Source organism: Pempheris klunzingeri, chromosome 16, assembly GCF_042242105.1.
Source record: "Pempheris klunzingeri isolate RE-2024b chromosome 16, fPemKlu1.hap1, whole genome shotgun sequence".
NCBI classification, from domain to species: domain Eukaryota; kingdom Metazoa; phylum Chordata; class Actinopteri; order Acropomatiformes; family Pempheridae; genus Pempheris; species Pempheris klunzingeri.
The window spans coordinates 289,463-311,477 of NC_092027.1; the positions used below are offsets into that span (position 1 = coordinate 289,463).

A 22,015-nucleotide genomic window follows, 5' to 3' on the forward strand; every position below is an offset into this window, starting at 1 on the left:
TAAACAGGGAGCTCTTAAACACTTCCCTGTTTGTGCTGTAAAGGTTTGAATGAGCCTCCAGAGGGATTCGTGTGGATCAGCTAGAACTCGTCCATCAGTCAGAAGCTCTGCGGTTCGACCCCTGGCCCCCCCAGTCTGCAGGTCAGTAAATCTGTGTGTGAACAAACTTCCCTCGGAGTGAAAGCCTCCACAAGTACAGAACATTTAATGGGGCTCCAGAAACTCCCAAAAAGTATGAAAAGGATCAATTCTGATCACCGAAAGATGTTTTCTGTCCTTCTGAAGCTGAGCTGTGATTGTTGCTGCTGTCAGTGAGAGTTTGAGTCTGCTGACGAGGATTTCTGTCCTGTGCCAGAAATGTTCAACAGCAGGCGAAAAGGCTCCAGAGAGCTGCACGAGCTTCTGCTGCTGTGGGCGAAGAACAAAGTTATCGTCCTTCCTGCTCTGAGTTCTTCGACAGCATCGCCTCAGTTCCAGCAGCTCTCAGGTCCAGAGTGTTTTCACGGGTCCAAGCGGCTCTGGGGGGGTTTGTTCAGAACTGAAACATGTTACAAACACCAGGAAATCTGGAACACAACTGGATGTGGTTTTACCATCAGTAAACGTTCTTTCAGCAGGATACCCGCTCTCTACGCCACGAAGGAGGCAGCAGAGACGTTACAGCTACAAGTCCTGACATCTCGGGTTCCTGTGGATCGTGGTCATGGTTCTTCCTGTTAAAGGGGAGTTTTTGCTGCCTAATAATGTGTGATGCTGCTCATGTTAGTTTTGAGCTGCTCTTTAAGGAAACAGTCTGAGATCATGTTTGATATGAATAAGAGTCTTTATCCTCAACATTTTAAAAACCTTTCATATGTGAATGACTAATAATTTATAATAATAAGTTTAACTCTGACAAAGCTACCAATGTAGCTGCTTACGTTTCCCAGAGTTTGAATCACAGTTACCAAACATCTAAGGGGTCGTTTCTTCAGGAGAACTCACGGCTGAGATGATTCAGACTGATTAAAAAGCACAGACTGTTTTCCACTGAAGAGTTTCTTCAGTCAGAACAGTCTTCAGTCTGGTCCTCGGCCTCTAAGGATCCACGTGGATGTGGGTTCCTGTCTGGTCCTGGTCCTCCACAGTCCTCTCCATCAGCTTCTGTCTCCATGTGTTTGTCAGTCTGTCTCTGCTGAAGCCGAGGGGGCAGACGACAAGCACGCTGGTGGGTCCTGAGACGTGTCAACGTACTGAACCTTTGCTCGCAGACGCTGCAGCTGTAAGGTTTCTCTTCTCTGTGGACGGACATGTGTTCTCTCAGATTTCCTCCTTGTGCAAATATTTTACCGCAAACTAAACAGCTGAAGGACTTTTCTCTTGTGTGAATGTTCATATGTATCTTCAGGTTTGTCTTGTTAGCAAATATTTTACCACACTCAGAGCAGCTCAACAGTTTGTCGCCAATAAGACGTTTCCTACAACTTCCTTTGTTATTGTGAGACTTTGACCCAGACTGAGCTTCTCTGGTCTCCTCCCAGTCCTCACTGTCCTCAGTCTCGGTCTCTGAGGAGTCTTCAGTCTGGTCCTCGGCCTCTAAGGGTCCACGTGGACGTGGGTTCCTGTCTGGTCCTGGTCCTCCACAGTCCTCTCCATCAGCTTCTGTCTCCATGTGTTCAGTGTGTCTGTGATGAAGCTGTGAGGACTGAGCTTCCTCTTCATCATCTTCACTCTTCACAGGGACAGGAGTCAGTGGGAACTCGGTGATATGAGCCTCCTCCGGCCCTTGAAGCTGCTCTCCCTGCCGACTGGTCCAGACCTCCTCCTGCTCCTCTTTAATGTGGGGGGGCTCTGGGGGGTCCTGCCGCTCACAGGGAAGCTGTTCTTCGGCCCCCGCCGGCTGCTGGACGTCTGCTGTAAAAGTAAAGACAGAAACAGAGACAGTGATCAGTGAAGCAGGTCTGGTCTCAGCTCCTCTAGTTTTCTCTTCACTTCTCGTCTTTCTGATCAGAACTTTCCTCCACAAACAAAAGTCTGAACTGGGAGAAGTTCTGAAACTAAGAAACTGATGGAAATGAAAGGATGCAGCTGGAGAATCACCGTGAAACATCCACAGTGTTACTATGACAACCGGATTTAAGCTAGCGCTCACTTAGCTCGGGGGGAGACAGTGCCCCCCCCCCTGACTGAGCAGAGAGCTAGCGCCCCCCCCCCGGAACAGACCTGCTCTGTGCAGCCGAAGCTGGGGGCTGAGAACAGCGTCCAGGAGTCTCCGCTGCCGCTCGTTCTCCTCCTGTGACCGACAGAGCTCCTCCTCGTACTCTGCTATGGTTCTTTCAAACAGCCCAAATATCTCTTCAGCAGCAGCACTCAGTCTCTGCTTCAGCAGCGCTCTCAGCATCTGGACTTTACACATGTTCACACGGTCACGGCGGCTCTTCCTGCTCACGCTCTCCGTTCCGTTGCTCTGACCGCCGAGAGGAAGTGTGACCCGGAAGTGGCGTCCCTTCTGACCCGGAAGTGGCGTCCCTTCTGACCCGGAAGTGGTGTCCCTTCTGACCCGGAAGTGGTGTGATGGAGCAGCTGGTGATGGAGCCCCGCAGCTGAGCAGACAGAGAGTGTGGGACATGAAGAGCAGTGAGCAGCAGAGCCTCCGAGGGTCCGGATAAACCTCTGAGTGGACTTTGTGCTCTTCACCTCTTTCCTCCATCTTTCTCCTCTGACTCATCTCCGCACAAAGCTACGGAAGTTAGCTTAGCATGCTAGCCGGAAGCGGGCCGCGAGCGACCGTGTGACGGAGAGCGTGAGCAGGAAGAGCCGCCGTGACCGTGTGAACATGTGTAAAGTCCAGATGCTGAGAGCGCTGCTGAAGCAGAGACTGAGTGCTGCTGCTGAAGAGATATTTGGGCTGTTTGAAAGAACCATAGCAGAGTACGAGGAGGAGCTCTGTCGGTCACAGGAGGAGAACGAGCGGCAGCGGAGACTCCTGGACGCTGTTCTCAGCCCCCAGCTTCGGCTGCACAGAGCAGGTCTGTTCCGGGGGGGGGGGGGGGCTTTGGGTGTCACATGAGACCTTCAGGTGTTTCTCAGATGAACTGATATATTTTAGGGGTCAAACTTATTTGGACTTGAGTTCAGCTTTGTGCTCAGACTGTCCCAGCTGGTCTTCTTATCTTCACACACTGATCTAATGAACGTTGGGCTCAGTTTCTCTTTCTGACCTTTGACCCCTGAAACTAAAGCAGGTTTTCCTGTGAATTTCAACATCATATATTTTCTATTCTAGTTTTAAGAACAGTTCAAATGTCATCATATTTGAACTCTTGTTCTTGAAACTAAAGGTATTAAAGGTGCAGTCAGTCAGACTGAGAAGACATTTTAACAGTCGACTCAAACATGAAATCTTAACGCGTGTTTCTGTGTTCCAGTGCTTCCTGCAGACGTCCAGCAGCCGGCGGGGGCCAAAGAACAGGTTCCCTGTGAGCGGCAGGACCCCCCAGAGCCCCCCCACATTAAAGAGGAGCAGGAGGAGGTCTGGACCAGTCGGCAGGGAGAGCAGCTTCAAGGGCCGGAGGAGGCTCATATCACCGAGTTCCCACTGACTCCTGTCCCTGTGAAGAGTGAAGATGATGAAGAGGAAGCTCAGTCCTCACAGCTTCATCACAGACACACTGAACACATGGAGACAGAAGCTGATGGAGAGGACTGTGGAGGACCAGAACCAGACAGGAACCCACATCCACGTGGACCCTTAGAGGCCGAGGACCAGACTAGAGACTGTTCTGAACCACAGACTGAGGACAGTGAGGACTTCAGAGGAGCTCAGTCTGGTTTACAGTCTCTGATCAGTGATGTTACAGGATGTAACACTGACACTAAACCATTTAGCTGCTCTGAATGTGGGAAAAGATTTAGTCAAGTGGGAAGTCTGAAGAGACACCTGAGGAATCACACAGGAGAGAGACCTTTCAGCTGCTCAGTCTGCGGGAAAAGGTTTCGGCGCAAAGCTCATCTGCAGACACACATGAGATGTCACACGGGGGAGAAACCATTCAGCTGCTTGTTTTGTGGTAAAAGCTTTTCACAGAAAGGACATCTGTCCCAACACGTGGCCCTGCACACCGGAGAGAAACCCTTCAGCTGCAGAGTCTGTGACCAGAGGTTCACCTGGTATGAACAGCTGAAGAGACACAAGTGTGCTGGTGGTCAGTCCTCACAGCTCCACCTGCAGCAGGCGGAGGAGAACAGAGAGGCAGAGCCTCCAGCCAGCAGCTCAGCTCAACACATGGAGACAGAAGCTGATGGAGAGGACTGTGGAGGACCAGGACCAGACAGGAACCCACATCCACGTGGACCCTTAGAGCCCGAGGACCAGACTGGAGACTGTTCTGAACCGGAGGTAGAAGGTGGTGATGATGATGACTGTATGTGGAGACCAGAGAACCTCGGGCAGGTTGAAGGTCGTGTGAGCTGTGATGCTGGAAAGAAGCGCGTGTGGTGACGGACGGCAGCGTCACACGGAGCTCCGGTGTTCTAGTCTCTTCCACTTCAATAGTTCTGTTCTCAAAACAAAAGCAGGACTTCTATTTAGTGGATGTCCCAGAATGCTGCATGACCGATATCTGGGGTGGGGGGGCTGTTTCTGAAGCTGTTGCTGCCCACATGAATGCACACAGGAAGTTCATGCGCTGACCTTGACCAATCAGAGCGAAGAATGGGGGCAGTGCATGTGAAAGAAGAGTGATGGAGGACGTGCTGCCGCTGGTCCTCAGCTGAAGACTGAATGACTTCCTGTCAGATGTTCTGTTGTTCAGACGGAGGTCGTATTGATTATTACCGATTAGATGGTCGATCATCATTTTAATTCCTCGTCTTCACAGATGTTTGATGGAGACCTGCTGAGTTGTTGTTGCTTTTCTGTGACATCACCATCATCACCTGTTTGTCCAGAACAACAGCGTGCTTCACCGAAAGAGGAGCACAGGTGTTTTGTCTTCTCCCGACTGCTTTCAGGAGTTTTAACTACTTTATCTGCTTCATTGCTCTGATTTGTTGATTCCAGCCTGTGTTGGACAGAAGGCGGCACAGTTCCTTCACGGAGCACCAGGGAAACACTTCCTTCCACCAGTTGGTTCAAACTTTCCTCACCAACCAAACCAGAGGAAGCGGAGACTCCCAGCAGGACGTCACCTCGCTGTCATGAAGATGACGCTCTGCTCCGTCCGGCTGTCCGGCAGGTTCTTACAAGCTGAACATTTGCCTTTTGTATTTCTAGTGTGAGGAGGTGAATCAGCAGCACCACCATCCATCATCCGTACCTGGACTGGTCACCAGGTAACCTGCAGGTCTTTGGACTGTGGGAGGAAGCCGGAGAACCGGAGAGAACCCCCCCAAGCGCGGGGGGAGCAGGAGAACTCCACACAGAAAGGTTCTGGCCGGCCGGCTGCTCGTGAGCTGTACAGCTAATAACAGCAGCTAAACAGTGTAGAAGCAGGAAACACGTTCAAAAACTTCAGAGTAGATTTCTGCCGTCAGCTGAACTGCCGGTCGAGCTGTTTCACGGATGGATTGAAACTTTTATTACATAAAACCCAAATGAGGCTTTTATTTTGTAAGTACTGCTGATCAGTTTGAAGCACTGATGGTTTTCAGCCCACTGAAATGTTCCCTGGACGTGCTGCTGTGCAGACGTGCTCCCTCCGTCACCATGTGAGCACGATTCAGATGATTTCTGCAGGCGACAATAAAACTAAAACCATTCTGTGTAAACGTCTCGTCTCTTTTCTGAACAGGAAGCTAAACACCCTGAGGAGGTGACGTCACACCGTAGAGGAACAACAAGCGTCTTATTTGGAGCTGTGCACTTTTTTATAACCGCCGGACAATCCGGAGTGTTTGCTTCATCTAGTTCATAGAGATCATCACACAATACGTAGCATCCAGCTCTTCTTCAGTGGTGCTGTCCTTCCAGGTGTCTCCAGCTCAGCTAACACTAGCATTAGCACTAGCATTAGCACTAGCATTAGCTGCACCCTCACAGCACTGCACTGCTTTTCATTGTTGTGCTTCACTCACTTTTGACATGAAGCCAGATTGGATCAGTTGTTCTGGCTTGGACGGGTTGTTAACCCAGACAACAGGACACCTCTGCTCTGGTTTCACAGCAGGAAGCTTTTTTTTTGTTTGGAAGTGCAGAATTACTGCCTCCATGTGTCTGTCAACACAGCAGCAGCACTGAAGTAAAGGTTCTAATACCACACTGAAATACTCCACAACTAAAGTCCTGCTTTTCAACCCTAAAGTAAAAGTGCCAAAGTCCTGCAGTGTCTCTGTTCCACTGATGTTTGTGGAATCTCCCGCTGCGATAATGAGTTCCTTTACTGCTGCAGATGTTTAACATTAAGCTTTTTTAACTCCTGTCTGCTAGTTGGACCTACAGAAGTGCATCATGGTCTATGAGGCCGTCCTGTCAGCTTTTCAAACTCGACGTGTCTCTTCTCTCCAGGTCGTCCACACCCGGTTGGTCCTGACTTCCTGCACCTGGAGCACCTGGAGCACCTGGAGCACCTGGAGCAGGAGGGAAGGTGGATGGAGGCCTCTGGACCTGAAGTGCTGTCACTGTCTTTGGGCTCTTTGTGGTTTGTGATGTTCAGGTTGTTCACCCCCCAGGGCTGAGCGATGGTGGGGTGTAGCAGGGTAGACACGCTCCGTTTCTCCTTCTTCCTGCTAGAAGATCTGCCAACATGGCTGACTCCTGGTGACCCTCCTCTACCTGCCTCCCCAAGACGGAGACCAAGAGACTAAACCACCATTAAGTTTGGGAAGAAACGACTTCAACCGTAAAAACCAACCAGGGACTTGGACACGTGAAGCTGATACTTGATATTGTAAAACATTTATTACTGCAGACAGAAAACAACAGCAGGTTCAGATGTTCAGGTTAGAATCTCACTTTAAGGAAAATAAACCAGATCTCTGGATCCGGCTTTTCAAATTTGTTCAAACTTGATTTTTGGAGAAGGGGGGTCACAAGTGACCTGAAGTACTTTTAATGGATCGCCATGTGAAACGTCAGTGAGTCATACAGACTAAAAGTTGCTTTACAGATTGAGCAGGTGAAGAGTTTTACCTCTGTGTGGACTTTCATATGAGTCAACATTGTTTCATGGTCAGAGGACAGTAGGCCACACAGAGTGCAGCCAAATGGTTTCCCTCTCCTGCCCGTGTGCTTCGGAATGTGTTTGTGCAGATCGTTTCTGTCAGCAAAGCTTTTACCGCACGTGGTGCAACGAAACGGCTTCAGCACAGAACCAGACCGATCCACACGGGCAGACCTGCTGGTTCTCTGAGGCCTTAAAACTGAAAGGCTCGTCTCTGTAGACGAGCAGTCATCATCGTCATCATCGTCATCGTCACTGTCAGAGTCAAACGCAGACCATGAGGACGATTCATCATCACTACTCAACTGTAAGTCTAGATGTGGGTTCCTGTCTGGTCCTGGTCCTCCACAGTCCTCTCCATCAGCTTCTGTCTCCATGTGTTGAGCCGAGCTGCTGGCTGGAGGCTCTGCCTCTCTGTTCTCCTCCGCCTGCTGCAGGTGGAGCTGTGAGGACTGACCACCAGCACACTTGTGTTTTTTCAGCTGTGAACGCCAAGTGAAGCTGTGGTCACAGACTCTGCAGCTGAAGGGTTTCTCTCCTGTGTGGATTCTCATGTGTTCTGTCAGAGTCGCCTTGTCAGCAAAGCCTCTGTCACATGCAGAGCAGATGTATGGTTTCTCCCCCGTGTGGGTTCTCATGTGTTGTATCAGATTGAACTTCTCCGTTAATCCTTTGCCACACTCAGAGCACCTGAAGAGTTTCTCTCCTGTGTGAATCTTCACGTGTCTCTGCAGATGTGACTTTCGGCCGAACCTTTTCCCACACTCTAGGCAGGTAAATGGTTTCACTCCTGTGTGAGTTCTCACGTGTCTCTTCAGATTTTTCTTGAGGCTAAACTTTTTCCCACATTCAAAGCAGCTAAATCGTTTCTTCACTTTGGTGTTTTTCAGGGACTTTGACCCAGACTGAGCTTCTCTGGTCTCCTCCCAGTCCTCACTGTCCTCAGTCTGTGGTTCAGAACAGTCTTCAGTCTGGTCCTCGGCCTCTAAGGGTCCACGTGGATGTGGGTTCCTGTCTGGTCCTGGTCCTCCACAGTCCTCTCCATCAGCTTCTGTCTCCATGTGTTCAGTGTGTCTGTGATGAAGCTGTGAGGACTGAGCTTCCTCTTCATCATCTTCACTCTTCACAGGGACAGGAGTCAGTGGGAACTCGGTGATATGAGCCTCCTCCGGCCCTTGAAGCTGCTCTCCCTGCCGACTGGTCCAGACCTCCTCCTGCTCCTCTTTAATGTGGGGGGGCTCTGGGGGGTCCTGCCGCTCACAGGGAAGCTGTTCTTTGGCCCCCGCCGGCTGCTGGACGTCTGCAGGAAGCACTGGAACACAGAAACACGCGTTAAGATTTCATGTTTGAGTCGACTGTTAAAATGTCTTCTCAGTCTGACTGACTGCACCTTTAATACCTTTAGTTTCAAGAACAAGAGTTCAAATATGATGACATTTGAACTGTTCTTAAAACTAGAATAGAAAATATATGATGTTGAAATTCACAGGAAAACCTGCTTTAGTTTCAGGGGTCAAAGGTCAGAAAGAGAAACTGAGCCCAACGTTCATTAGATCAGTGTGTGAAGATAAGAAGACCAGCTGGGACAGTCTGAGCACAAAGCTGAACTCAAGTCCAAATAAGTTTGACCCCTAAAATATATCAGTTCATCTGAGAAACACCTGAAGGTCTCATGTGACACCCAAAGCCCCCCCCCCCCTGAACAGACCTGCTCTGTGCAGCCGAAGCTGGGGGCTGAGAACAGCGTCCAGGAGTCTCCGCTGCCGCTCGTTCTCCTCCTGTGACCGACAGAGCTCCTCCTCGTACTCTGCTATGGTTCTTTCAAACAGCCCAAATATCTCTTCAGCAGCAGCACTCAGTCTCTGCTTCAGCAGCGCTCTCAGCATCTGGACTTTACACATGTTCACACGGTCACGGCGGCTCTTCCTGCTCACGCTCTCCGTCACACGGTCGCTCGCGGCCCGCTTCCGGCTAGCATGCTAAGCTAACTTCCGTAGCTTTGTGCGGAGATGAGTCAGAGGTGAAAGATGGAGGAAAGAGGTGAAGAGCACAAAGTCCACTCAGAGGTTTATCCGGACCCTCGGAGGCTCTGCTGCTCACTGCTCTTCATGTCCCACACTCTCTGTCTGCTCAGCTGCGGGGCTCCATCACCAGCTGCTCCATCACACCACTTCCGGGTCAGAAGGGACTCCACTTCCGGGTCAGAAGGGACTCCACTTCCGGGTTGATCTTAAAAACAAACGGCCGAAGCTTTCTGAGAGTCTGCTGTGAAGTTTTTTATTCTTCATCGTGCTCATGTGGAAATCTGGAGAATATTAAATACATACACTAAAGATCATAAATATATTAAACACATACACTAAAGATCATAAATATATTAAACACATACACTAAAGATCATAAATATATTAAATACATACACTAAAGATCATAAATATATTAAACACATACACTAAAGATCATAAATATATTAAACACATACACTAAAGATCATAAATATATTCAGAAGTTACGAGTGAACAAATGTCACAAAGTCTAATTATCTCACTGTGTGAAATGACTGCAGCTGGAAAAGTTTCATTTATCAGAGACAAAACTGTCAAACAGTGACGTCAGTGAGTCGCCGACCGGCCGGAAGCTTTCTGACACCAAACGTCTGCGTGGATTAGATGTTGGCTCAGCTCTGCTGCTGGACCGGCCTCAGTCAGGGAAAACATGATCCATCTGAAGCTACAGGAGGAAGTTCTTTAGCGAAGAAGCTCAATAAAATGCTTCTGCTAAATCCATCAGGATCTACTCAGAGTATTTCTGATCAACTGCTGTTGTTACTTCTTGTCATCTCAAAGCGTCTCACATCCAAGACAAAGAAGGAAGTAACGGTAACATTGACTGATGTCACTGGCTCCTCTTTAATGTGGGGGGGCTCTGGGGGGGTCCTGCTGCTCCTCTTTAATGTGGGGGGGCTCTGGGGGGTCCTGCTGCTCCTCTTTAATGTGGGGGGGCTCTGGGGGGGTCCTGCTGCTCCTCTTTAATGTGGGGGGGCTCTGGGGGGGTCCTGCTGCTCCTCTTTAATGTGGGGGGGCTCTGGGGGGGTCCTGCTGCTCCTCTTTAATGTGGGGGGGCTCTGGGGGGTCCTGCTGCTCCTCTTTAATGTGGGGGGGCTCTGGGGGGTCCTGCTGCTCCTCTTTCATAACGATCACTTTTAAGTCGTTTGAGGGTAAAACTGAAAAACACAGCAAGCAGTTTTACAGCAAAGTTAGAAATGTAAACATCTGACCGAAGATCATGTGATCTCTGAAATCAAGTCGATCTCTGACAAATGTAACAAAGTCTCTGGTGCATTGTGGGGGATTTGTTGCTGACAACACATAATGTTTCTGTCTGGATACAACATGCAGTCAGTCTGTCACGTTTTCAATGTTGTAAAATGTTGTAAATGTATAAAAAAGCTTTTCTTCTTCTGGTTATGTGAAGCATCAGAGATCAGATCTACAGGAGGAATTATGACCCCATTGGCTTTCCATACCTGAGCAGTATTACTGACAGCAGCCAATCAGAACGGACCAGCACCACCAACCCCCCCCCCAGGTGTCACTCAGTCGAATGCTTCATCACCAGACGGACTGAAGTCCAAACATGAAACTCACCTAAACCATCAGCATCATCACACCTTCCTCCTGAGCCTCCCCCCCGGCGCTGCAGGGCTGTCCCTCCCTGAACCCCACTGGTTTCTCAGGGACCAGGTTCTGGTCTTGGCGGGCCGTGGTGGCCGACGGGTAGATCTCCAGAGCCTTCTTCTTCATCATGGTTCTGGATACTCAGCCGTGTTTGTCCCACATGGAGCAAATCCAGTCTGCCAGCCTTTTCTCCAGCTCCAAGCTGACCCCCCCCCCCCCCCAGTCAGCAGCTCGCACTTCTGTTTCCTCCTGTTTTCTTTTTGAGTCAATGTTAAAGTGTTTGGCAGTTTTCTCTCCTGAATTCTCCTCTGCATACTGCAAGACGAACCTCCGCCTGGGGGCCATGATCCTCACACTGGGCTTCTACTGTGAGGAGGAGGAGGAGAAGGAGGAGAAAGAGTAGTAGTAGTAGAAGAAGGAGGAGAAGAAGAAGAAGAAGAGTATTCTACTCTCTTGGACAAATGAAAAGTTTTCACTCCGTCATTAATCATCTGTCACTCACACAGTTTTCTATAAGAGCAGCAGAGTTTCTTCACGTCCACCAAAGAAAAGCTTCCAGCAGCAGCTAGCTGATGCTAACAGGCTGCTTCAGCTAGCGTTAGCTTAGCAGTGAGCACGTTAGCAGCAGCTGCTCTCCGCAGCTTCCTCTCAGGCACTAAAACCACCTCCAGCAGCTCACTGACCTACTCTGACTTCTTCTTCTTCTCTCGGTTTAAATGGCGTTTACCAAACACCAACAATCACTTCCGGGCACGGAAGTAACGCTTTTCTTACGGAAGCTCTGACCGTCATCTCCAAGGCTGCAGCAGTTAGCTTAGCTTAGCTTAGCTTAGCATGAGGGCAGTGCTCAATCTGATATTTACTACCAGCCTTTCGTGACTGACGTGAGGAAAGTGATGTGTGAGAGATTTGATTTTGACAATCAAGATGGCCCACAAAGCTACGGAAGTTAGCTTAGCATGCTAGCCGGAAGCGGGCCGCGGGGCCGGAAGTGAGCAGCAGAGCGGCGGTCAGAGCGACCGTGTGATGGAGACAAACAGGGTTTGTGACGGAGTGTGTGTGTGAAAAAGTCCAAAGTCCAAATGCTCAGAACGGAGGTGAAGCAGCGAATAACTGCGGGGGACAAACCGGCCGCCGGGGCACCGGGGGGGCGGCCCTATTCTGAAGTTTACGGTAAGTGAGCGGCGTCGGAAGGGTTAAATGTTTCTGTTGGTCACTTTGTTCCTTTTCTCACTTTCAACAAAGTGCTGCTACACTGAGAAACTATCAGCCTCTTTATCGGTGTTTTCTAACGGCATGAGGAAACAGGCACGGTGTACATCCGGGGCATATCCGGATTTCAGAATAAAAGCATCCAGACCTATTTCACTCCTTGATGTTTTAAAGGGAACTGTTCCCAGGTGTGCTACAAAGGAGGCTTTGGGGTTAGTAAGATAACTCCAGGTTTAAAGAAGATCTCTGGTGTTTTAAACCTGGACCCTCGTTGTTCATGTTGTCACTGAGGCTCAGAGTGTTATTCTAAGTGTGAGACAGCATCATGGAAAGGATCCCTACAGAGAGAGACCTGGAAGATCCTTTTGGTTTAACCACAAACAGCACACACACCAGACTACATTCACTAAAACAGGGGTTTTAGAGCTGCTGCTCCACCAGTCAGAGTGTTATTAAGCATTTATTTAATGGAAATGTGTTTTTAAAGTAACATCTGTGTGTTTCTGTGTTCCAGTGTTCCCTGCAGACGTCCAGCAGCCGACGGGGGCCGAAGAACAGATTCCCCCTGAGCGGCAGGACCTCCCAGAGCCCCCCCACATTAAAGAGGAGCAGGAGGAGGTCTGGACCAGTCGGCAGGGAGAGCAGCTTCAAGGGTCGGAGGAGGCTCATATCACCGAGTTCCCACTGACTCCTGTCCCTGTGAAGAGTGAAGATGATGAAGAGGAAGCTCAGTCCTCACAGCTTCATCACAGACACACTGAACACATGGAGACAGAAGCTGATGGAGAGGACTGTGGAGGACCAGGACCAGACAGGAACCCACATCCATGTGGACCCTTAGAGGCCGAGGACCAGACTGAAGACTCTTCTGAACCAGAGACTGAGGACAGTGAGGACTGGGAGGAGACCAGAGAAGCTCAGTCTGGGTCAAAGTCCCTGAAAAACACCAAAGTCCCTGTGAATGATGTAGGATGTGATACTCACCAGCTCAGCTGCTCTGAGTGCGGGAAAAGATTTGGCCACAAGACAAATATGGAAATACACATGCGACGTCACACAGGAGAGAAACCATTTACTTGCACAGTTTGTGGTATAAGTTTTGCTCAAAAGGGAAGCTTAATTCGCCACATTACACGTCACACAGGAGAGAAACCTTTCATCTGCTCCATCTGTGGTAAAAGATTTACACAGAATGGCAATCTGACACAACACATGGCCATACACAGAGGGGAGAAACACTTCAGCTGTTCAGTTTGTGGGAAAAGATTTGGCCGTAAGACACATCTGAAGATACACATGAGGATGCACACAGGGGAGAAACCTTTCAGCTGTTCAGATTGTGGCAAAACATTTGGCCACAAGACACACCTGAAGAGACACACGATAACTCACACAGGAGAGAAACCATTCAGCTGCTCCGTTTGTGGTAAAAGTTTTACACGGAAGAGTCTTCTGACACAACACATGGACATGCACACCGGGGGTGAAACCCTTTAGCTGCAGAGTTCGTGGCCAAAGATTCAGAAGACACAAGTGTGTTGGTGGTCAGTCCTCACAGCTCCACCTGCAGCAGGCGGAGGAGAACAGAGAGGCAGAGCCTCCAGCCAGCAGCTCGGCTCAACACATGGAGACAGAAGCTGATGGAGAGGACTGTGGAGGACCAGGACCAGACAGGAACCCACATCCACGTGGACCCTTAGAGGCCGAGGACCAGACTGGAGACTGTTCTTCTTCAAATGTCTTTGCACTGATAGAAACGATGAATAGAACAGTTACTGTAAAGGGAAACACTCTGTGTCACAACGCCTCCGTCTTCCAACATCAACCAACATCACACACATCCACAGACGATCAACAGCAGAAAACACCAGCAGCTGGACTGACTGGTGTTTTTGCTCATCGGTCCCAGCAGCAGACTGACCAAAGACTGAAAAAGACAAAACATGAGAAACAGGAAGAAATGAGATTTAACTGCAGGCAGAAATCAGACGGCTGAGCTCCATTCTCACATTTAGTCATGACGTTTAAGAGTTTTTATTTCTGAGCATTTGTTTAGAAGTTTCCTGTCGGAGAATGAACTTCTTTGTGTTTTCACTCTGTAAAAAGTTCATGTTCTGCTGTCGTCTTTTCCTTCTGCGACCTTTCATGTCTGAGATGAGATGAAGTGAACAGTTTGTGTATCAGTGAGACCCCCGCATCTGCTTCCTGCAGTCTTTGTCCAGGAAGGAGGCTGCAGCTCGATGTTTGGCACTCAGGTCACATGTGCTGCTCCAAACACAGCGAAGCACTTAAATATATACGTTAACAAATAAACTAGTGTGATTTACCATCAGACTCACACCACTTCCTCCCACGTGTCAGTAACTAAACCACCACACCCACACCAAGCTGGGCCAGAATTTATCGTTCTCTATGCTGCGTGACCCAAACGGGCGTCTGGTTCTGTTCACCTGAGTGAGAATAGAGAATAGTCGGCATACAGGAAGGGCCGCTGCACTGATGATCTCCCCCACCTGCAGAACAATAACTCTTCTGTCCGCCTGCTCTTCTTGGACCCTGGTGCAGAAACCATCAGCACTCGGACTGAGCCCCTCCCTTGGAAACTGGGTCCTGGACTTCCTACCCAGCACCCACTCACCTGAAGCTAAGACCTCCTTCACCAACATCATGAAAATAATTAACTGTCAACAATAAAACAACTTCCAGGTGTTCACGGTGTTAAGTTACTGCACTCTCTGAATGAATCACTGCAGTGTGTGTGTGTGTGTGTGTGTGTGTGTGTGTGTGTGTGGACAGACAGACACTGACCTTTTTCTCTGATGTGCCTATTAAATGCCACCAAAGGTTAGAGGCTAAAAACCTTTAAAACTCTCTGCTTTTATTGTGAAGGCCAGAGGAGGGCACCGGAAGTCGTGCCTGTGTTTCCGGGTCAGGGCCCGCAGTCAGCCTGTAGTTTCCTGCGCTGCTGCAGGAGCGGAAACGAGGACAGAAGTAGCCGCCGTGTCTCCGGAGGAAGATGTCCAGGTTCCAGGAGCTCACTGAGCTCTTCAGGCGGCGGCTGCTGACTGCGGCTCAGCGGGGTCTGAGCGGCCCTCTGGACCCGACAGCACCCGGATATGAAGAGGAGCTCCAGCGCCAGCGGAAGCTGCTGGAGGTGGTGTTAGTGCCTGAGATAAAGCTGCGGAGAGCAGGTGTGTTTCTGTCTGCTGCTGCTAACGTGCTCACTGCTAAGCTAACGCTAGCTGAAGCAGCCTGCTAGCAGCAGCTAGCTGATGCTGCTAAAGAGTTTCACTGTGTCCTCTGGAGGCCTCGTGCTCTCCTGGGTCCTGGATTGTTTCCTGAATCAGTGACTAAAGGCTCTAAGTCCCTTTACTGAGCCAACGTCCAGATTCGGTGTACTTGTCCTTTACTGCAGGAACTCTGCTCATATTGATGTTCATGGTTCTGACGAGCTGGACTCTTTGGACTCTTTGGACTCTTTGGACTCTTTGGACTCTTTGGACTCTTTGAACTGTTGCTGCTGCTTGTTTCCATGTTCGCTTCAGCTCTTGTGACTTAGTCTGAACTTCAGGCCGAAGCATCGACGACCTGATCGGCTCCTGATTGATCGCGTTAAGCTCACGTTTAATGTCTTTTCTAGACACCTCGGGGAAAACATCCCTTTGTGATGTCATTAGGGGATCTGCTGATCATGTGACCTCCAACCTTTCAGCAGGCCGACTGGCCCCGCCCCCCGCTCCACCTGGAAATCACCTTTACGTCTTTTTTAAACCAAATGCTAAAATCCTCTAATGTGAGCAGGTTTACTGATTAATCACATCTGGATCCTGTGTTTGTCTCACGTCGTGCTGTCGTGGTGACCGAGGATTCCAGTTCCAGATCTAACAAGATCCAGATCTAACAGGATCCAGATCTAACAGGATGAGTGAAAGCTCACCAACAGTTCTTGGGGAGTTCATAAACTTCCTAGAACATAAAAAAAGTTAGATTTCCCCCAGAGACACCCAGACATGTGACTGGAGTCCCTTGGCCTTCGATAGAACATGAAGGAACAGAAGCTTGTTGTAACAAACACAAAGATCAAGGTGTTCGTGTGCGTAAACTCGTTATTTTCAGCATCTCGTCTGAATTGGAGTTTTCTCATCTTGAGTCTTCGTCGTCCTCACGCTGTGCTCTTCAAACATCATCATCATCAATCTTCTCACTTCAAAGGCTGCCGAGCCGCTTCATCGGTGACTCTGCTGTTTAGCAGAAGACACCATGTTCCCCACAAGCTCACTGTCCCTCTGTTACTCTACAGGCATCTGCTTCTAGGCACACGTTCTGAATGTGGGTTTCTCCAGAGGGATCGCTCCAGTCCCGGATCACCCAGAGCCATGAGGAGAACCTTCGGACGCTCAGCGACACTCTTGTGCCCCACGGGCCGTCTTCCACACCAGTGTTACTTTCTAGTCTGTCACAGGACTGATGGGTTCATCCATTATGTCCTGATGAGCAGCCAGGAGCCCCACGTGGACACAGAACCTCCTCGTCCTCTCATTGGCTGCTGACTCTCTCTGCTTTGAGTGACTCTGCATCAGTGACATGCAGCACTGTGCGCTGTTTCCCCCCCCCAGAGTGAATCCTCACTGATGATCATTCCTTCTGACGGATGAATACTACGTTCAGGTGTTGAAGGATTCAGACACCACTCTTCCTCACTACTGCAGTGATCCTCTTCAGCAAACATGTATATAAACATGTTACATGTTTCCTACAGAAGCTTTGATTGCTGCTTTCAGCCTCCACTTCATCAATCATTGTTAACCACAATATCTGTTTCTGTGTCTCTCTGTCCCTCACAGACGTCCAGCAGTCGGTGGGGGCTGAAGAACATGTTCCCTGTGAGCAGCAGGGCCCCCCAGAGCCCCCCCACATTAAAGAGGAGCAGGAGGACCCTCCAGAGCCCCCCCACATTAAAGAGGAGCAGGAGGAGGTCTGGACCAGTCGGCAGGGAGAGCAGCTTCAAGGGCCGGAGGAGGCTCATATCACCGAGTTCCCACTGACTCCTGTCCCTGTGAAGAGTGAAGATGATGAGGAGGAAGCTCAGTCCTCACAGCTTCATCACAGACACACTGAACACATGGAGACAGAAGCTGATGGAGAGGACTGTGGAGGACCAGAACCAGACAGGAACCCACATCCACGTGGACCCTTAGAGGCCGAGGACCAGACTGGAGACTGCTCTGAAGCTGAGACTGCTCTCAGTGATAAAGACTGGGAGGATCTTGACAGGAAGTCATTCGGCTGCTCTGCATGTGGTAAAACATTTAAACACAGGGGCAATCTCAATATCCACATGAGGACTCATACAGGAGTAAAACCCTTTAGCTGCTCTTTGTGTGGTAAAAAGTTTACTCAAAAAGCAGGTCTCGACTACCACGTGAAAACTCACACAGGAGAGAGACCATTTAGCTGCTCAATTTGTGGTAAAACATTTAGACACAAAGGAGCTCTAACATACCACATGGCGACACACACAGGAGTGAAACCGTTCAGCTGCAGCGACTGTGGCAAAAGATTCAGGGGGACGTCACAGCTCAAAATCCACAAGTGTGTTGGTGAGTCATCGCAGCATCACAGAGGCCAAAGTGATAAACGGCAGAAACCACTGAGCTGTTCTGAATGCGAAGCAACGTTTCCTAACAATTACCTCCTGGTGACACACATGAGAATGCACAAAGGCAAAAAACTGTTCACTTGCACCGTTTGTGGTCAAAAACGTCAGTTTAGGTCCCATCTGGAGATACACATGAGAACCCATACAGGAGAGAAACCGTACAGCTGCTCTGTTTGTGGTAAAAGATTTTCACAAAGAGGAATTATGACGCAGCACATGGCCGTCCACTCAGGGGTGAAACCATTTGGCTGCAGTGACTGTGGGAGAAGATTCTTCTGGCAGTTTCAGGTGAAAAAGCACAAGTGTGCTGGTGAATCCTTACAGAGAAGAGGAGCTGTGCTCAATGGAGAGGACTGTGGAAGACCAGGATCAGCCAGGGACTCAGACCCACAGAGATATTTAAAGCAGGGTATTAATGAAAAGATGAAATCCTCTTTTGACACCGATGACAGCACTGACATTGATTTTTGGAAAGAGACCAGGCAACATCAGTCGGGTTTCACTTATCGGAGAAATAAGAAAGTCTGTGTAACTAATGGATATAATGCTGGTGAGAGGCCTTCCAGCTGCTCTGATGACACGGCGAACACTGAGCAGAAGAGTGATGACATCGTCAACGTTGACTTCTGCAAACAGACCAGGCAACGTCCTGCAGCTTTAAACCTTCTGAAAAGTGATGCGGGGATGAAAACATTTAGCTCCACTGAGTATCAGAAAAGGTCTGAAGACTGTCACACTCTGCAGACGCACAAGAAGTGTCCTATAGGAGAGAAACCATTTAGCTGCTTATTCTGTGGCAACGGATTTGCAACAGGAGGATATCTGACAAGACACATATCAATCCATACAGGAGAGAAACTTCTCAGCTGCGTTGTTTGTGAGAAAAGGTTCGCTTTGGAGCTGGAGCTCACGAGCCATGTGTGTGTTGGCGCGTCCTCACAGCTTCATCTAAGCAACGCTGAGGAACTGGGCAATGCCAACAAGTTGTTTAGCTGCTCTCGGTGCGGTAGAAGATTTGGCCGTAAGCACCAGCTGCAGGTACACATGAGGACTCACACGGGAGAGAAGCCTTTCTGCTGCTCAGTGTGTAACACAGGGTTTAGTGACAGCGAGTCTTTAGTTAAACACATGAGGATCCACACTGGACAAACACAGTTCAGCTGCTCAATCTGTGGGAAGGAATTTGCTTGGAGAAGATATCTGACAAAACACATGGAAGTCCACGCAAAGCAGAAAATCTACAGGTGCAGTATTTGTGACAGAGGATTCACTCGGATTTATCAGCTCAAGTACCATCAGTGTGCTGGTGGTCAGTCCTCACAGCTCCACCTGCAGCAGGCGGAGGAGAACAGAGAGGCAGAGCCTCCAGCCAGCAGCTCAGCTCAACACATGGAGACAGAAGCTGATGGAGAGGACTGTGGAGGACCAGGACCAGACAGGAACCCACATCCACGTGGACCCTTAGAGGCCGAGGACCAGACTGAAGACTCCTCAGAGACCGAGACTGATGACAGTGTTGATGACCAGGAGGAGACCAGAGAAGCTCAGTCTGCTTTAAACTCTCTGAGATACACTGAAGTCTCGCAGACTGATACCGAAACATTTTACAACAACAACCTGCAGAAGAACCACGTAAGATTCATCAGTTCAGGAGAGAAACAGTTTACGGGAAGAGGAAGTGTGACGGCCCACACAGGGGGGACCGAGCAGGACCCAGAGCCCCCCCACATTAAAGAGGAGCAGGAGCAAGTCTGGATCAGTGAGGCTCATATCACCGAGTTCCCACTGACTCCTGTCCCTGTGAAGAGTGAAGATGATGAAGAGGAAGCTCAGTCCTCACAGCTTCATCACAGACACACTGAACACATGGAGACAGAAGCTGATGGAGAGGACTGTGGAGGACCAGGACCAGACAGGAACCCACATCCACGTGGACCCTTAGAGGCCGAGACTGAGGACCAGACTCTGGTCTCTTTTAAATCTGAAGACAGCGTTGACAGTGATTTCTGGAAGGAAACCAGAGAACGGCCATCAGGTTTAAACTCTTTGACAAATGAAGGTCGTGTTATGGGATGTTCTAAAGAGAAGGCGTCAGAGTCTCTGGAGCCTGAGAGCGACGACAGCGCTGACAGTGATTTCTGGAAAGACGACAGGAAACCTCAGTTACATTCAAACCCTTTTAAAAATAATGACGTTTCTGAAAGTGAAATGGGAAGCGATGCTCTCAGGAAACCATACAGCTGCTCTGAGTGTGGGAAGAGGTTTCTGCACACGTGCAATCTGAAGAACCACATGAGATTTCACACTGGAGAAAAAGCGTTCTTTTGTTCTGTTTGTGGGCAGAAATGTCTGTACAGGTCTCATCTTCAGATACACATGAGAACCCACACAGGAGAGAAACCATTCATCTGCCCAGTTTGTGGTAAAAAATATGCACATAAGGCAAGCATGCAGTCCCACATGATCATCCACACTATGGAGAAACAATACAACTGCAGTGTCTGTGACAAAGGCTTCGCTTGGTTCACGGAGCTGAAGTACCACCAGTGTGTTGGGGAGTCCTCCCATGAAAACCTGCACTGAGGGAAACCGTGTGGTTGCACAAAGCAGAACTCCGAAACACCGCATCCCTGCGCACAGTCGACAAAAGACTCATGTTGTTGTTGAGCAGTGGCAAGAAACAAACTCCAAAGATGTTCAGTTTAGTGTTGTTTGCCAAAATAAAGCTGCACATCCTCACATTTGAGATCAAGAATGCTTCACATTATTTTTCTGTCAATCCACTAATCATTCACTTCAGTGTCATGTTGATTTTCTTCATTGAAATGAACAGTGTTTTACTGTAGATGTGCTCGTGTTAGCAGAAGGCTAACAGCTGCTGTTAACATGAAGAGATTAATAGCAGATACGTCTTCAATCTATCAATCAATCAATCTATCAATCTTTATTTCTAAAGTCTTGAGGTAAAGAGTTCAGAGGAAAACATGTCCAAAGCAGATCACAGGAAACTTCCTGTTGAATCTTTGGTCTCTGAATGAAAGAGTTTGTTCTGAGCTGCTCTTTCTGGAAACAGTCTGAGAGAAACACTGACTGACTGACTGACTGACTGACTGACTGACTGACTGACAGCACAGACGGTTAAAACTATATGACAACATAAAAACCAGGAGGGACACAGTCTGACAGGAGGGTGTGGATATTGAAGCAGAGAGGGGAGGAGCCAATATACAGGAAGTGAGTCACTGATCAGCTTCTGACTTTGTGAATTTGGTGTTGAACTTGTTTAAGTTGATTCTTAAAGATGGAGTCTAGTTTTTACCTCCTTTATAAACTTCAGCTTTAATATTTTTGATAAGGAAACAGTTGGCTGTTGTTTAACTCGGGGGGGTCAAACTCATTTTAGTTCAGGGGCCCAGTCTGATCTCCAGTAAAATCAGCGTAATAACCTTTAAATAACTCCAAAGTCTCTCTTTGTTTTAGCATGTTCACATTTAATGAACTCTCTTTCTACAAAACATCACGAACCAGCTGAAGTCTTCCTGTCGGGCCGGATCGGACCGTCTGGTGGGCTGCTTCTGGCCCGCGGGCCGTATGTTTGACACCCCTGGTTTAACTGCACTGAGTTAAAGTTCTGCTTTCAGGTGTTTCTGCTACCTGTGAGGGTGGAGGAGGGTGGAGGAGGAAAACCTGAAGGACACACCTTCCTCCTCCTGCTCCTCCTCCACCTCCTGCTCCTCCTCCTCCTCCTCCTCATCCTCCTGCTCCTCCTGCTCCTCCTCCTGCTCCTCCTCCTCCACCTCATCCTCCTCCTCCCCCTCCTCCTCCTCACACACCTGAGGCTTCCTCCTCCTCCTCTTCCCCCTCCTCCTCCCCCTCCTCCTCCTCACACACCTGAGGCTTCCTCCTCCTCCTCTTCCCCCTCCTCCTCCTCCTCCTCCTCCTGCTCCTCCTCCTCCACCTCATCCTCCTCCTCATCCTCCTCCTCCTCCTCTTCCCCCTCCTCCTCCTCCTCCCCCTCCTCCTCCTCACACACCTGAGGCTTCCTCCTCCTCCTCTTCCCCCTCCTCCTCCTCCTCCTCCTCCTGCTCCTCCTCCTCCACCTCATCCTCCTCCTCCTCCTCCTCCTCCTCCTCCTCCTCCCCCTCCTCCTCCTCCCCTTTAACCTTTAACAGGTTTGAAGACATTCAGAATATCAAAAAAAGTCCAAATGAAAATTGAAAAGTTTATTTGCTCCTGAGTCACAGTGAAACTTTGTCCTTAACATCGATGGATCTTTGTTCAGTTCTTTGAAAAACCTTTATCAAGTCATTGGGGGGGGGGGGGGGGGG

At 49.4% G+C, this 22,015-nt stretch overlaps 3 protein-coding genes across 3 annotated transcripts; 2 read left to right on the forward strand and 1 right to left on the reverse strand.

The window, feature by feature from the left end:
• Nucleotides 1–1,042: 1,042 nt before the first annotated feature.
• LOC139215732 (gastrula zinc finger protein xFG20-1-like) lies at nt 1,043–9,203 on the reverse strand. Its single transcript, XM_070846774.1, has 5 exons — nt 8,848–9,203; nt 7,040–8,451; nt 6,520–6,755; nt 2,203–2,582; nt 1,043–1,893 (listed from the first exon to the last, which is right to left on the reverse strand). Exons 1-5 carry the CDS (start codon nt 9,038–9,040, stop codon nt 1,043–1,045), a joined length of 3,072 nt encoding a protein of 1,023 aa, XP_070702875.1. The 5' UTR covers nt 9,041–9,203.
• Nucleotides 2,656–4,505, forward strand: LOC139215068 (zinc finger protein Paris-like). The gene is made up of 2 exons (XM_070845897.1): nt 2,656–3,008; nt 3,420–4,505. The coding sequence occupies exons 1-2, from the start codon at nt 2,816–2,818 to the stop codon at nt 4,478–4,480; spliced, it is 1,254 nt and encodes a 417-aa protein (XP_070701998.1). The 5' UTR covers nt 2,656–2,815; the 3' UTR covers nt 4,481–4,505.
• A 5,821-nt stretch (nt 9,204–15,024) lies between the features above and the next one.
• On the forward strand, nt 15,025–20,417 carry LOC139215733 (zinc finger protein 845-like). The gene is made up of 2 exons (XM_070846775.1): nt 15,025–15,219; nt 16,873–20,417. Exons 1-2 carry the CDS (start codon nt 15,045–15,047, stop codon nt 20,268–20,270), a joined length of 3,573 nt encoding a protein of 1,190 aa, XP_070702876.1. The 5' UTR covers nt 15,025–15,044; the 3' UTR covers nt 20,271–20,417.
• Nucleotides 20,418–22,015: the final 1,598 nt, after the last annotated feature.

Bases quoted from the DNA above. Each gene is read 5' to 3' on its own strand.
- LOC139215732 (XM_070846774.1), bottom strand. From the start codon at position 9,040: ATGTGTAAAGTCCAGATGCTGAGAGCGCTGCTGAAGCAGAGACTGAGT. The intron at 8,452-8,847 runs GTCTGTTCAGGG...TCTGTGTTCCAG, and splicing joins GCTTCGGCTGCACAGAGCAG to TGCTTCCTGCAGACGTCCAG. The intron at 6,756-7,039 runs GCGATCCATTAA...CGTCTTGGGGAG, and splicing joins ACTCACTGACGTTTCACATG to GCAGGTAGAGGAGGGTCACC.
- LOC139215068 (XM_070845897.1), top strand. From the start codon at position 2,816: ATGTGTAAAGTCCAGATGCTGAGAGCGCTGCTGAAGCAGAGACTGAGT. The intron at 3,009-3,419 runs GTCTGTTCCGGG...TGCTTCCTGCAG, and splicing joins GCTTCGGCTGCACAGAGCAG to ACGTCCAGCAGCCGGCGGGG.
- LOC139215733 (XM_070846775.1), top strand. From the start codon at position 15,045: ATGTCCAGGTTCCAGGAGCTCACTGAGCTCTTCAGGCGGCGGCTGCTG. The intron at 15,220-16,872 runs GTGTGTTTCTGT...TGTCCCTCACAG, and splicing joins GATAAAGCTGCGGAGAGCAG to ACGTCCAGCAGTCGGTGGGG.